The following is a 14,510-nucleotide window of genomic DNA, read 5'->3' on the forward strand; positions in this document are numbered from 1 at the left end:
TAAGAATAAGCTTAGGGGGTCTTTCATGCAGGTCCCCACATCTGTACCCTAGAGTTCAGAGTGGGGAAAGAACCTTGACATATGGTATCTATGATGAGACCGAATACTCTCACACTTAAAAGAATGCAAATAGTAAGAATTCTTTTAGTATGAACTACAACTTCATACAGAAACAAAGCCTGTTTCCTTTACTTATGCCAATGCTCCCACAGGAGGAAGGGACAGTAGATCCTGCTAGGTTTCCCTTACAAAGCTTTATATGGGAGAAAAGATGGCTGCTTTTGTCCTTCCCTGCAGAGGAATGAGCTACTAGGTCCACCCACAAGCCCTGTGGAACCTCCTGGATCTCCAGTGACCACAAGGAATGAGTGGGAGGCCTGGACCATCAACCTGGAAGCCTTGTGGTTCTGCACTGTCTCTGTTCCCAGGGCATTTCTGGCCACATTCACTGTCAGTGCAGCATTGGAGCCATGCACTACCAGGAACCCCCACTGGCCCTAGGTACACCAGAACCCCCCTTAGAGGTGACTTCTCCACCAAAGACGGGGTTGGACAAGAAAGGTAATTCATTGACAGTGGTAACATTTTGGAAAAAAACTGGTCTTCTGATCTGGACTGTGAACTCTTCAGAGCATAAGAACGGCCATACTGGGTGAGATCAATGATCCATCTAGCCCAGTATCCTGCCTCTTGACAGTAGCCAGTGCTAGGTGCTTCAAAGTGAATGAACAGAACAGGGCAATTTTGAGGGATCATCATCCCGTCCCAACTTTTGGCATTTGGAGGTTTAGGGTCATGGGGTGCATCCCTGACCATCTTGCTAATAGCCATGGGTGGACCTATCCTCCATGAACTTATCTAATAGCCATTGATGGATATATCCTCCATGAGCTTATCTAATTCTTTTTTGGACCCCATTACAATTTTGGCCTTTACAACATCCCCTGGTAATAAATTCCACAGATTGACTGTGCATTGACTGAAGAAGTACTTCCTTTTGTCTATTTGAAACCTTCTGCCTATTCATTTCATCAGGTGATCCCTAGTGTTATGTGAAGAGGTAAATAACACTTTCTTAATAAATTTCTCCACATCAGTCATGACTTTATAAACCTCTATCATATCCCACTCCTTCATCATCTCTTTTCTAAGATGAGCCATCCCGACCTTTTTAATCTCTCCTCTTATCGAAGCCGTTCCATACCCCAATCCTTTTCATTGCCCTTCTCAACATCTTTTCCTATTCTTATTTTTTTTTAGATGAGGTGACCAGAACTGCATCCATGCTGTGTACTCCTCAGAGTAGAGACTGCCTTTTTGTTACATGTTTGTACAAAGCCCAGCACAGTGGGGGTGGGACCATTAGGTCCCACTACACATAAAATAATAATCATAATACTGACCATATAGAACGTCAAAGTTCTGTGGCTAGAAATATCAACCATTGGCAGACCAGAGAAGACTACTATAAGGAATTTTAAAGCATCACTTCAACCATTGGCTAAACCAGGCTACCAGCAATTGCTTTTTAAAAAATATGAGTTATTGATTTCTTTTATAAAAAAAAGTTGATCAGCATATATCAGGTTACTGACTGAATCATAATCAAAGTCAAAATCATAATAAAGGAAAAGTTATTGTAATCAAAACCTATTTAAAGAAAATCCTGTAAATGTGAACAAAATAAGAAGTCATCAGGCTATCTGGGGTTTACGGAGCAGGGGAAGACAGAGAGAGAGGAGGGAGAGATTTTAGATATATTAGCTTGCTTTACTTTTTCCCCCTTCAAAAACCCCACAACAAATCAAAGAAACAAAAACATTTTATTAAAAAAGAAAACATTTACAAAATTACATAGCCATTCACACCAATTTGGCATACATAATAAAATACATAAAAGTGAAAGAAAATATTACAAAAGGAAAAGAAATAACCTGGCAAAGGAACTACAGAAACAAATATCAAAGTAAAAAGAAACACAAACAAATAAAAATGAATAAGAGAGAAGAAATTGCTCTTCTAATTCCCTTTGCAGAACAAAGCATAAATAAATCTCCCACTTCAAATTCTTCTGGATTATTTCTCTCTTCCTCTTTTTTAAAATCATGATATCATATTTCTACTTGCTGTGATACACAGTTTAAGCACATAAAAGTAGTGCTTCTTGTACTGTGCCATCCAGAAAGTCCAAACATTTTGATTATATGGAAAATACCATACCTCTGCTGGCTTGAGCAGAAGTGCTCGTGTCAAGAAACACCTCAACAGCCCTTACGCAAAACATATTCTTTACGCCCAGGTGCACAGAGAATACATTCCTTCAGGTCCAAAATTGCAAAAATAAATGTAACATATGCGCCACATTATTTTTCCAACAGGATTGTTCATGGGCATACTTCCTGTTACATTTATCATTATACAATGTATCACTATGAGAGTTTAGTTTGAATAGGACTAGCAACATAAAAGAATACTGTGTCCAGAACTCCTTTCTTGTTTATTATTTATAGTACCTGAATATTTCTAATCCTACTGGATTTTCAAATTTCTCTATTTTCCTCTCAAAAACCACAGTGTGCCCAATTCTGAGACAATGTTACATACTGCCTTATTCTGCAAATAGTCAGGTTGATATTAAAAGGACTGTTTGCAGAGTAAGTTACTATCTAGTGTGAGTAAGGGTGAATATTTTTTGAAGGAGATATATCTAAGTTACAGTTCTTCCCTTGCTTCCTCATAGCTAAGTTGGGGCAAGGGAGTGTAATTTGCTGCTGACCTACACCCGGAACAAATGACAACCCCCACTTCCCGCCCCCCCCCCCCCACACACACTTGCTCAGCTGCACTGACCAGTGAGTGAGGGGTGGATCCAAAGTTCTGCCTATTCCATGGCAATGCAGCACCAGAACACAAGGTCTGAGTAGACTATGCAGGATTCTAAGCAATGTTCTTACTCCGTTGCATAGGTACAGAGCCCAAGTCCCAATATAGCCTGAAATCTGTTATGTGTTCCACCATCACTCAAGAAAGAAAGTTTCAATCAATACAAATTCTTGAAGATGATTAACGTTACTCAGGGAAATTTATGAACAGTTATCCTTCATAAGGAATAAATATGTGTCTTTCTTTATTAGATAGTCTTTTATATTAGATAACTAACAGTGGTATGTGGAATTGGCAGTTGAGGTGTTCTGAGATAGAGAAACATCCAGGAATCAGGCAATTAGGACAAGATACACAATATTTCCATTACACAGGCATAATGTTTCATGATACTTATATTTCAATAGAAATTAAACAAAAATAACAGTTCTTAAAGTAATGCAGGAGATCATTTTAAAGTCCAGCCATGAAACCACATCAGTTTAAAAAAAGACACCTCCAGCAGGACAAAACTATTTCTGTGCTGTTATTTTGTTCATTGGAAATGTTTCTCACTTGTATTAGCTTAATTCCATAAGGACAAATATACATATATATATTTTGTAATTTACATATAAATGAGGATATATAACACTGCATCCGATGAAGTGAGCTGTAGCTCATGAAAGCTTATGCTCAAATAAATTTGTTAGTCTCTAAGGTGCCAAAAGTACTCCTTCTCTTTTTGCGAATACAGACTAACACGGCTGCTATTCTGAAACCAACAGTGCAACAGTATTTTGTTCTGAATAACCAAATTTCTGAAGTATGCCAGTGATGCTATATGAAGATAGGCTCCTTTATGGCAGCATTTTAAAGGCTGCATTTGGAGCTGGTTCAGCTTTAATTTTCCATGTAGCGTAAAAGCCTTTTCAAGCATGAAAAAGGGGTGGACAGGCCAGAGTATAAACAATGGACCCAATAAAGTGACAGTACAAATATTTAACAAGATTGAAGGAGACAATCATAGCACACAACCATGAAATGAAGGGCTTTAATTTTATGGAAATGCCATTATAAAAGGAGAAGCAGCATCGTATGCTAAAGCAGCTTGCAATGTTTATCTCATATTTGAATAATTAGTTGCAGGTATATGCTCATTCAGGATTTGCCTAAGCAAAGTTTGCAAATAAACTGAAATTAGCAACAATGTAAAGCTCTGCACGTGCAGTGGTAGCTATCAAGGGACTAAGAGAGTATTATTTTAGCGTTTTAGCTAGTTCTTGTCTATATTACATCTGAGTGGTGATTTTTGAATTGCTTCCTTTGTCAACAAGCACTTTTTCTTGGTATAGGGAAAGCACTGACATTTTGCCTTTTCACCAGTCTTGGGTAAAGCTAGGAGAATAATGATCTCCTTGCTTCTATATGGTGGTCAACAATAAAAAGCTGGTTTGGTCAGCAAATGGTTTTAGTATTAGTGAAAACAAAGGCCAAGTATTTTAAAAATGGATGCCTAAAGTTAAGCTCCTAAATCCTTATTTAGGCACCTAAAAACATGGCCTCATTTTTAAAGGCACTGAGTGCCCAGCAGCTCCCACTGAAGTCAAGTGAGCAACTTCTGCCTTTTCTGTTATTTTAGAAGGGGGAAAAATCTGACCAATAGGAGGCTCAGGAATTGGCATGTTTGAACAGACACCTTGTCATAAATATAAAGGGAAGGGTAAACACCTTTAAATCCCTCCTGGCCAGAGGAAAAACCCTTTCACCTGTAAAGGGTTAAGAAGCTAAGATAACCTTGCTGGCACCTGACCAAAATGACCAATGAGGAGACAAGATACTTTCAAAGCTGGAGTGGGGGGGAAGGGTTCTCTCTGTCTGTGATGTTTTTGCCGGGACCAGAGCAGGAATGCAGGTCAGAACTCCTGTAAAGAGTTAGTAAGCAATCTAGTTAGATATGTGTTAGATTCTGTTTTGTTTAAATGGCTGATAAAATAAGTTATGCTGAATGGAATGTATATTCCTGTTTTTGTGTCTTTTTGTAACTTAAGGTTTTGCCTAGAGGGATTCTCTATGTTTTGAATCTGATTACCCTGTAAGGTATTTACCTGATTTTACAGAGGTGATTCTTTTACTTTTTCTTTAATTAAAATTCTTCTATTAAGAACCTGATTGCTTTTCATTGTTCTTAAGATCCAAGGGTTTGGGTCTGTGTTCACCTATGCAAATTGGTGAGGATTTTTATCAAGCCTTCCCCAGGAAAGGGGGTGTAGTGCTTGGGGGGATATTTTGGGGGGGAGATGTTTCCAAGTGGGCACTTCCCCTGTTCTTTGCATAACACTTTGGTGGTGGCAGCTTTTAACCTAAGCTGGTAAGAATAAGCTTAGTGGGTCTTTCATGCAGGTCCCCACATCTGTACCCTAGAGTTCAGAGTAGGGAAGGAACCTTGACACAACTTAATAAGACATCTAAATGCATCCTTTGGATGCTCATACTGGCAATGAGGCACATTAAAGACTAGATCCATTGCCTCCTGAAATCAAAGGGAAGACTCCTATTGACAGGCTTTAGATCAAACCCTAAAAGAAAGTGCCAGTCTGACAGTTCAAACAGAAAACATGGAGCTCCATTTGAAACTAGCCTCTGCGAGCCTAGTTCTGGTGCTGTTTAGTCTCTCCTTTCCACTGCTGCAGCTCAAGTACTTTTACCACTGGCTTTGTCTCTCTATGTTCAAAATCAATTTAATCAGTGACTTTGTTATTCTCATGTCCCAGATGTGGATTGCTGTTGTGGCTGACTCTCTAACAACACTGGAGCTGACCGTCAATGTACACCTAACTACTAAGAAGCTATAAATAACAATGACCCCAGAGATTTATACCCAGCTCCATCTCCCTGCCTGTTCTAACCTCCAAAAACAATTGTTTGACTGAACAAACAATACCAAAACCCCTGAGATTTCCCCACAGTGTTAGTGAAAGGGCTCCAGCTGGCTTCACAAGGCAAGAAAGGATGGAATTCTGTTTATAACTTAACCCTAATGAAACTCTATACCGCAAGCAGAAACCTCTTGTTATTTGCTTTAGGGATCCTCACTGGATCTGATGTGTCAAACTACAGAAAAGAGCATTGCTACAGCCCTTTAATATAATTCCGTTCAAACTGATCAACCTGTTGTGTGCAAGATGTTATTCTAACCTTTTAAATAATGAAGAAAATTCTTACCAAGGCACAACAAAGCAATTGGACACCTTAGTACAAATAACTGTGGTGCAAATGCACTGAGGCTTAAGTTGGCAGCATGGCATCAATTTGCTTGTTTAATTTATAAGCCTTTTCTATTAAAGACGAAGGACCAGTACCCTAGGCATCCCAGAACAGTGCTCAGCGTGCCTGAGGAGAGGGGAAAGGACATAACCGTCAGAAGAGCCTACAAGAGCCTAATTTCTCTCTTACTTACTTTGGTGTACATCAAGGGTAACTCCAGTGAAGTCAATAGAGTTACACTATGTAAATACAATGGGTGCGATAACAGGATCAAGCCCCACTTAACATGCTGTTGTATCAAACATAATGGAAGTTTCCCAGAGAGCTCATTACTCAGACTTAACTTGGACTTAACTTGGAGTGAGCTCACAAACCATGTCTGGAATTCTATGTCCATTCCTCCTTTGTAACTGAGCTGCCATTGTCTGATATGGGGCTAACTTTACTCAGGGTGCATGCAGATTACATTATTTTGTTCCCCATGTGATCTCAACGCATTTTCTAGATTGCAAGCTGAAAAATAAGCTGTTGTTTTGGCAAATACAAGTGCCTGAGAATTTTGTCTTCTTTTCTTCAGTTTTTCACGTGTTTTTATGTGGCATGTAAGTATTAACAGGTGTGGTGAAGCGTGAAGAGACATGTGGCAAAGAAGCAATTGCTTTCACAATTCTCTGTTCCTTGCAGAGAGAAGCTGCCCTTCGTGTTACTTAGGGTATGTCAACACTTAAAACACTACAGTGCGTCAGTGTAGACACTACCTATGGCGACGGGAGGGATTCTCCCATCAGCATAGATAATCGACCTCCCCCAGAGACTGTAGCTAGATCGATGGAAAAATTCTTCTGTTGACTTAGTGCTGTCTGCACTGGGAGTTTGGTTGGCTTAACCACTACTCAGGGGTGTGCGTTTTTCACACCCCTTAGCGACGCAGTTAAGTTGACTTAATTTTCTAGTGTAGAGCAGGCCTTAGGCTGTACATCTAAGTGCATGGTGGCTTAATCAAACAGACAGAGCAGCTTGTGAGCAAGCACAGTGCCACCAGTACAGACGTAGATAAATATAGGCAGTTAGAACACTATGAGTGAACATCTCGTTTGCTGACTATGGAGACTCTCTCAACAGACAGGACTAATGGTCCCAAACATGGGCCACTCAGATTATGTGATCTCTGTACTGTTTTGGTAGTTGTATTTGAGAATTAGAGAGAGGAGAGGAAAAACAAAGAAACTTGGTTCCCCATTGATGCAGCATCACAGTTGTCCATGCCTAACAACTAGTCCCTCCCCTACCCCCTGGTGCAGAACATACAACTTTTGGAACTGACTTCTGTAGCGTATGCACTCATCTAAGCAATATCCCATCTCTGTAGCAGAATGTCTACAGACCACGGTTTCGCAGACCACTCATGTTGGACACAAGCCTGGACACTCAGATTATCTGCTGCAGAGTTTGCTACTCTATCAGATGAAAAATAGAAAGGAACATATGTTTCCCACTCCCAAAAATGGGCAGGATCTTGGCTTGGCCCTTGGTTGGCAGCTGAATAGCACAAAGCCGCCAAGTTGTTCATCAGGATCTGAACTACTGTACCTGACGTAAAATCTGCAGGATGAAAGTTACTCCAGCCAAACCTATAGACAAACAAATAGTTTCACAAGTGATTAGTGGTTTTGCATGCCTCCATTTCTGAGTGATCAATTTCAGAAACTTTAACTGGGCACACTTTTCATAAGGTGCTGAGCACCTGAAATCTGAAATCAGGGCCTGTTGTGTCTGAGTTTGGGCACTCAAAAATGTAGATACTCAAATCTTTTTAATGTGGTGACCACCACAGAAATGTCTAAATAATTAAATAAATAAATAAACATCTCTGCAAAATTATAGAGGATGAAAGTTGTAAGATGTGAACTCCTCAAAATTCATTGTTGCATTGGGTCCCTCATTTCAGGGAATGCATTAACATCAGTTGAACTACCCTCGCACTTCAAGCAACGGACCTTTCAACTCAGGAGTTAAGACACGTTAGTAACATGGAGAAACTCACAAGTTCACTACTGCTGTATCTGATTTTTTTTTTTTTTAACGAACAGATAACTTCATTCTTGAGCAACATAATTCATTTCAGAAATGTTTGAAAGAAAACTGAAAAAATACAAACATTAAACCAAGAGGAGAGCCATTTTATCTCAAAATACACTGTAGTGTTCAATTTATCAGTTGTTCTGCATTTCCTCCACAGTTTAGTTAATTTGTGCACAGTTCTTACAGTTCTCTTAAATAATGAAGCTGTAAGGCACTGGGCTTGCTGCCAATTAGCTTTTAACTCCAGCTCACATTTTCTGGATAGATTAGATATTAAACCTGTTTCACAGAAGACACAACATCCTTCACATTGCATCACTAAATGAACATCTGTTGCTATAGCGCCATGGCGTTATTTCCTAGACAACCACAGAAGTGCCAGCAGCACTCTCTCCCTCTATCTAGCCCAGTTAATTTTGCACATATGTTTTTAAAAGAAGCTGGCACATAAAGAGCAATGCTAGCAGAATTCAAAATTTCCCTAAGAACCCAGTTCTGCAAAGCACCAAATGTCCCCTGTGAAGTTTTGACCGCAGGAATGGGGAGGTGCTCAGCACCTTGCAGGATTGGCACAAACAGACGAAAGAGGGAAAACCACTAAACTATCAACATTTTTCTGATTTGGTTCAGACTATTTTCATAAACACACAAGTAAATGATCCTTCATAAACCTTGTACTTCACAGATGTTCCACTTGTGGCATGTTTCATAGAAAGTTAAACTGAATCAAAGTAAACTGTAAAGTTTGTTATATTGGATCAACCTTAATAAACTTCAAATAAATAGAAATGAATTAAAAATTACAATGGGCATACTGCATTATCTCAGAATCCAATTATCTGTATGATTAATTATGCAATTTATTTTAATGGCTTTAGTTTTGTCTTTTATTTATTATTGGGAACTATATTCATTTCCCCCCTTTCCTTCAGATGATGCATTATAATTAATTAAATAAACGTCTCTGCAGCTGTACTATATACTGTACGGTATAACCAGATATGGTCCATTACTCCCAAACCCAGATCATGAACCACATTTTGTGGATGGTCTCTAGTTCTTAAAGGGCCAAAACAAAAATTCCAAATCTAAATATCCTCAGAGTGCAAAGAGTTTAAGATCCACATCTGAATTTTGTGGCTTGGTCCCTACTCTAGCTACTACACAGCCATGCTTCTGTCATGCTCTTAGCAGGGTCAGTAACATATTATGATCAGGAATCCTAGTTTTCCATGTTAGAAAAGCCAAAATTCTCCGATAAACCCCCCGCCCCCATAAAAATCCACATTGTCCCACGATTAAAATGAAACATGGAACTTTAGTTTCCCTAGCCACAATATGTATATATATATATGGGTATCAGTTGAAGTAGGGTGACCACATGTCCTGTTTTGGCTGGGGCAGTCCTCTTTTTAAGCCCTGTCCCGGACATCCTGATTTTTTTGTCAAAACTGGGTATTTGTCCCATTTGCTCTTGCTAACAGATGATCTTCAGATAGCAAGAGCAAAAGGGACAAACGCCCAGCTTTGCTAAAAAAAGTGGGACCCCCCCGAGGGTGGTGCAGAAGAAAGGTGAGCAGCGATGCCAGGCACTTGGGCTCAGGCAGTCAGCCCAACCCTTAGGTGGCTCAGGCCAGTTCCACACAGTGTCCCATTTTCACGTTGGGAAATACGGTCACCCTGACTTCAGTAAAATTTAGTTAATATATGTTTTTATTTTTTCACAAAATGTAAAAACTAAAGATTCTCGGTAAAAATGCAAATTCCAAGTTTTTTCATGGCAAGTGGATTTCTGGGATCCCAGATTATGACCCACCTAGCAACAACTTTCAGAACTGGTCTTCTTCCACGTTTTGAAAAATAGGTTGATGGCGCAAAATAGTTACATAAAATGAGGTGCAAATATTTGTGGGAATATCCTTCTCTTTAATGTCGGGAACAGAAAATAGAACACAAATACTGCTGTCAATCGTACTACAAACTAATCGTCTTCAAGTTCACAATGAGTGGCTCTATCTGCAAGACTGCGCAGGGTACACCATCACTTAAGATGGTGTAGCCTGCTCCACCGGTGCAGCTGATCTGCTCCTCAGCCCAGCACAGAGGGCAGGTGGTGGAGTTCTGGGTCGGGCTCCTCCCTGTCCCTGGCCATCCTCTCTGAAGTGCACCCACAGGGCTGTGCAGAGACTGCCACGGGTGTAGCCCCTTGTGCAGGCCATGCAAGAGGAGAAGGTCCTTGTGCAATCCCATCCCCCTGCAAGCTCGTGTAAGGGCCTGTCACAAACTCAATCCAGGGAAGCAAAATGCATTTCAGGAAGTCTCCAGAAAGGGAGCAATGGAATGGCACGTTGAAGAGAGTGCAAACCCACTGGCAGTTTTGCAAAATGTCTGTATTAGTGAAGCAGAAGCACATATGGCTTCTATAAAAGAGGTGGTGCAGGAATGTACTGGGGTGCTGAGAGGACATGCTGCAAAGTATTGAATGTCATGGGGGGGTTGGAGGGGGAGTATTAGAAGTCCTACGGGGATCTCATTATGGGGATCTCTCCAAGTTGGGTGGGGGCAGATCAGGGAGTCTCTAGATGGGTGCAGGATCATCTCAAGTCCAAAGCTGGAAATGGAAGAAGCTGCACAGCTCCAGGGAAAAAGCTACCCACACATCTCACTTGCTGATAATCTGACAATAAATCCAGAGTGGACCTGGGCATTGACAAGGTTATGCAGGTCAGATTGTCCACACTGCACCTGCCTCTTATACTTGGCATTTATCAATGGCAACTGATGTTTTGCCAAGTTATGCTGCACAATGAGGCCCTAAAAGCACTATCCTTGTTATTTTTATTTTTTTAAATAATGTGGCTCTTTCGAGAGGAAAACCAATTATTTTTATTATGTTGCTCCACCTCAGTGCTCTGTGACAAAGACACAGTCAAAACCCAGTTAATCATCTGCTGTTCTAATTTGAGATTTATTTAAACTGGATGCTAAAGTCTCCCTGGGAGCTACCTGGGATCTATAAGCAATTCTCTCCCCCAAACAGTTATAGAGTAGCCAATGGCTAGATGTATTAAGGTAGGAACCTACAGGAGTAGAGGGACGTATGTGTGTGTGGAAATCACTGGATGGAATGGAATACACATAGGAGTATTTTTAAAATACTGGTTTTGGCCACCAGACAATGCCTGAGGTGGAAATGGCAGAAGGAACCCATCAGACACCTACCACATGAAGAATGGGATGGGGAGATTTCGTTTTTCATTAATATCCACATTTTTGAGCAAAAAAATCCAGATCAAAACCAAAATACAAATATTAGCCTCCACACAGAATGCCCTGAGTAAATTCCATCCACTGGGCATGGTCTTCTCTGAGGCTGCACAGGGTGCAAATCAATGTGGGATTTCGCCCATGGTTTTCACATAGTTTATATGTGGGGCGGGGGGAGGGGGCAGGTTGGTGATTGTTTGAGGTTGTTTACAGATATCATAGCAAATGTCAATAACATTGGTAAAAGAAACTAGAATGTAAACCATACAAAAACCATACTGTACTCACCACGTCGCCTGTCCCAGGGTTTTCCATAATAACTGGGGGCAGAAGTAACCCTGAAGGAGACGTTGCGTCTGGGTTGTGTGCCCCAGTGCCCCCTCCTATCAAGGAAACCACACCATTGCAATCCACTGAGATGTTCCTCTTGCCATTCTGCATGTAGTTTGGAGTAGCAGGGTGAGAGCTATGGCTTGCTTGACTTTGCATGCTTGAACGTCTCCCAGTCCTTGGAATTAAGAGTGAGCCACGCTGGCTTTCATTTTCCCCGGCAGTGCTGATCTCATCGTCGGCAAAATCTGTTTCGGATCCAATGTCTCTGCCACGGAATCGGAAACTGAATATACTTCCATGGCTGGCTCTGCGCTTCACTGAGTTTGCATTTGGACCATAGCTAATGTCAAGCAGAGTCTGGAAGCCCCCAGAAAGGAAAAAGGGGAAAAGAAGTAACATTTTGCAACACATTTTTGGGAGTGATGAAGGTTTTGAGTTCCTCCATCTACTGCAGGAGATCAGTAAGTCCCATTTTAAAGTGCCTCAGATAAGGATTTACTTTAGATGTATTAATCTCAATATAGTTTTGAGATTTAATAACCATTCCTAGCCATGAGGTATTTGTTTAATACCTGGCTGTTAAAGATGTACTGAAATGTAAAGGGCCAAGGCTGTGTTCACTTAGTAGCATAACACTGTCTTTGCTCCTGCTCCCCCTCCATGTGATTAGAGTGAAAGGACATGGGGGAGGGAGATGAGAAGTATAAGAGTGGTGTGGATTGGTGAATCCAGCCCCAGCTGAAGGTATCACAATACATCTTCACAGGTGGCTAAGGAACAAACTTTGAAGTGAGAGAGCAAGAGATAAAGAAACATGGGAAGAAATGAATCGTAGGGAGAATGAGAAGAAGAGGAGGATGAAAAAGAGAAAAAGAAGCAGAGTGTGAAGAGAAGACATGGTGGATTCTGGAATAGTTATCCCAATGTAAGTGTATCACTGTCTCTTTCAACGGGCAGATCATCTAACTACAAGGCAATAACCCATGTACTTAAACAGTGGCTCTTTTGATGATACACTGAATCAGCTAAAGAGAGACTACAAACCTGAGAAATCATCAGCAGTGATTAAGCCCAACATTGAACAACCTTTAAAAAAAAACCCTAAAAAGGAACATTGCCTTACTGAAAATAGTGTTTGGAAATGCACACAAACTTAGAGCCTGTCCCTCTTCTCTCCTATCTGTAAAGTGGGAATGAATTAAGAGAGAATATTTGGTGGGAAAATATAGGTTGTTTTTTTTAACCTTTGTGGCCTGTGTACTTATTACTTCCATCTGAACTTTTTTCATGGTCCAAATCTTTTTTAATAGGGATCAACATTTTTCAGTATCTACCATCTCAGTCAAACTTTCTGGGCCTGATTCTGATCTCACACAAGATATACACCATTGACTCCAGTGGAATTATTCCTGATTTACACTGGTGTAAGTACGAATTATAAAAATTCAGGCCCACTGTATAGAAAGACCCCTCATTTTGACTGAGACCATTTACTAAATGGTCAAAAATCCATATCTGGGTTTCCACAATACAGTCATTGAAACTGATTCTGGATGGCAGTGTGCTTACAGCAACTCAGATTTCATTTGAATGATGATGATTCAGACTTATTCCCTCAAACCATGCCACACACAGCCTTACAAAGATGATTTACTATAAGCCTTGAAATGTTACTTCCATGTTCCTCATACATATGACATCCAGGGGTGAAAAATGAAACAAGAAATATAACCTAAGAAACATATTGACAAGTATGCAGCTCCGGTTCATTCTGGTATTTGGTATCTTGAAACCCACACAGAATGAATCAAAACAGCAATTCTAGCATTAACAATGGTATAATTAGTAATGCAACCCACTCAACTAATTAAACAATATCAAGAAAACCTCTCAGGATAAAAAACCCTAACGTGTCATGTATAAATGTTGTGAGTTGGGGAGTCATTCATTTGTCACATCTACTTACATCACTTTCACATTTTCTATGCACTTTTTATGGTTGCCAAATGTCCCTAAATTTACTGACAATAAAGTATTGAAAGACTTAGCCCATTACATGGCTATCCAAAAACAACAAATAAACTGCTTTAAACTTTGCCCCCTATTAAGCACAGACAAATGTTAATATCTGAAACTGTCATCAGTATCTCCAGTATCGGCAGATTCACATTCACACATATCAATTATATTAACAAAATAACTTTAACAATAGGCTTACCCATATTCTTTTTTTCCCCTACAGTATAAAGTGAAAACAATTCCAGAAAACTTGTACTGAAAGGTGATTGGCAAAAGATTAAAAAGCAAAGAAAACTTTTCAAGTGTCCACTGTACATCATTAAAAAGCAAAAAAGGCACTAGCCCATTAGTAGGGAAATGGTTGCCATAACTAGATATGGCTTTTGTTGGGTTATGCCATAACCAATTTACAATGAACATGTTATCATGAAAATAAATGAGACTGGGGATATTTTTAAATGTTTTAAAAAACAAACAATAACAAAAGTGACAAAAATGCTTCAGTGGGCATTTAAAAAGATGACTTTGAAATTTGAGTAGATAAGTTTCTCTCCACAATTATAACATATAGAATTTCTGCAAGCTAGTCACGATGCTCAGCGTTTGATCCTTGTTTACTGTTAAAGGGTTTGTTTTGTTTTGTTTTTAATTACAGTACTACCATTCAGAGCCCTGATTAT

General features: G+C 40.0%; 1 protein-coding gene across 4 annotated transcripts in view; it reads right to left on the minus strand.

Annotated features, from left to right (window-relative positions):
* The window catches only part of LOC144260769 (sodium channel protein type 5 subunit alpha-like), a 263,536-nt gene that overhangs the window by 161,212 nt on the left and 87,814 nt on the right, over positions 1 to 14,510 (minus strand). For 3 of the 4 annotated variants that reach the window (XM_077809502.1, XM_077809501.1, XM_077809503.1), the window contains exon 11: positions 11,767 to 12,168. In XM_077809502.1, coding sequence (XP_077665628.1) covers positions 11,767 to 12,168 — 402 coding nt within the window. Of the gene's footprint in view, positions 1 to 11,766; positions 12,169 to 14,510 lie in introns of those variants that run through there. The other variant, XM_077809504.1, reaches the window with a different exon arrangement.

This window comes from Eretmochelys imbricata, chromosome 2 (assembly GCF_965152235.1).
Source record: "Eretmochelys imbricata isolate rEreImb1 chromosome 2, rEreImb1.hap1, whole genome shotgun sequence".
Taxonomy (NCBI): domain Eukaryota; kingdom Metazoa; phylum Chordata; order Testudines; family Cheloniidae; genus Eretmochelys; species Eretmochelys imbricata.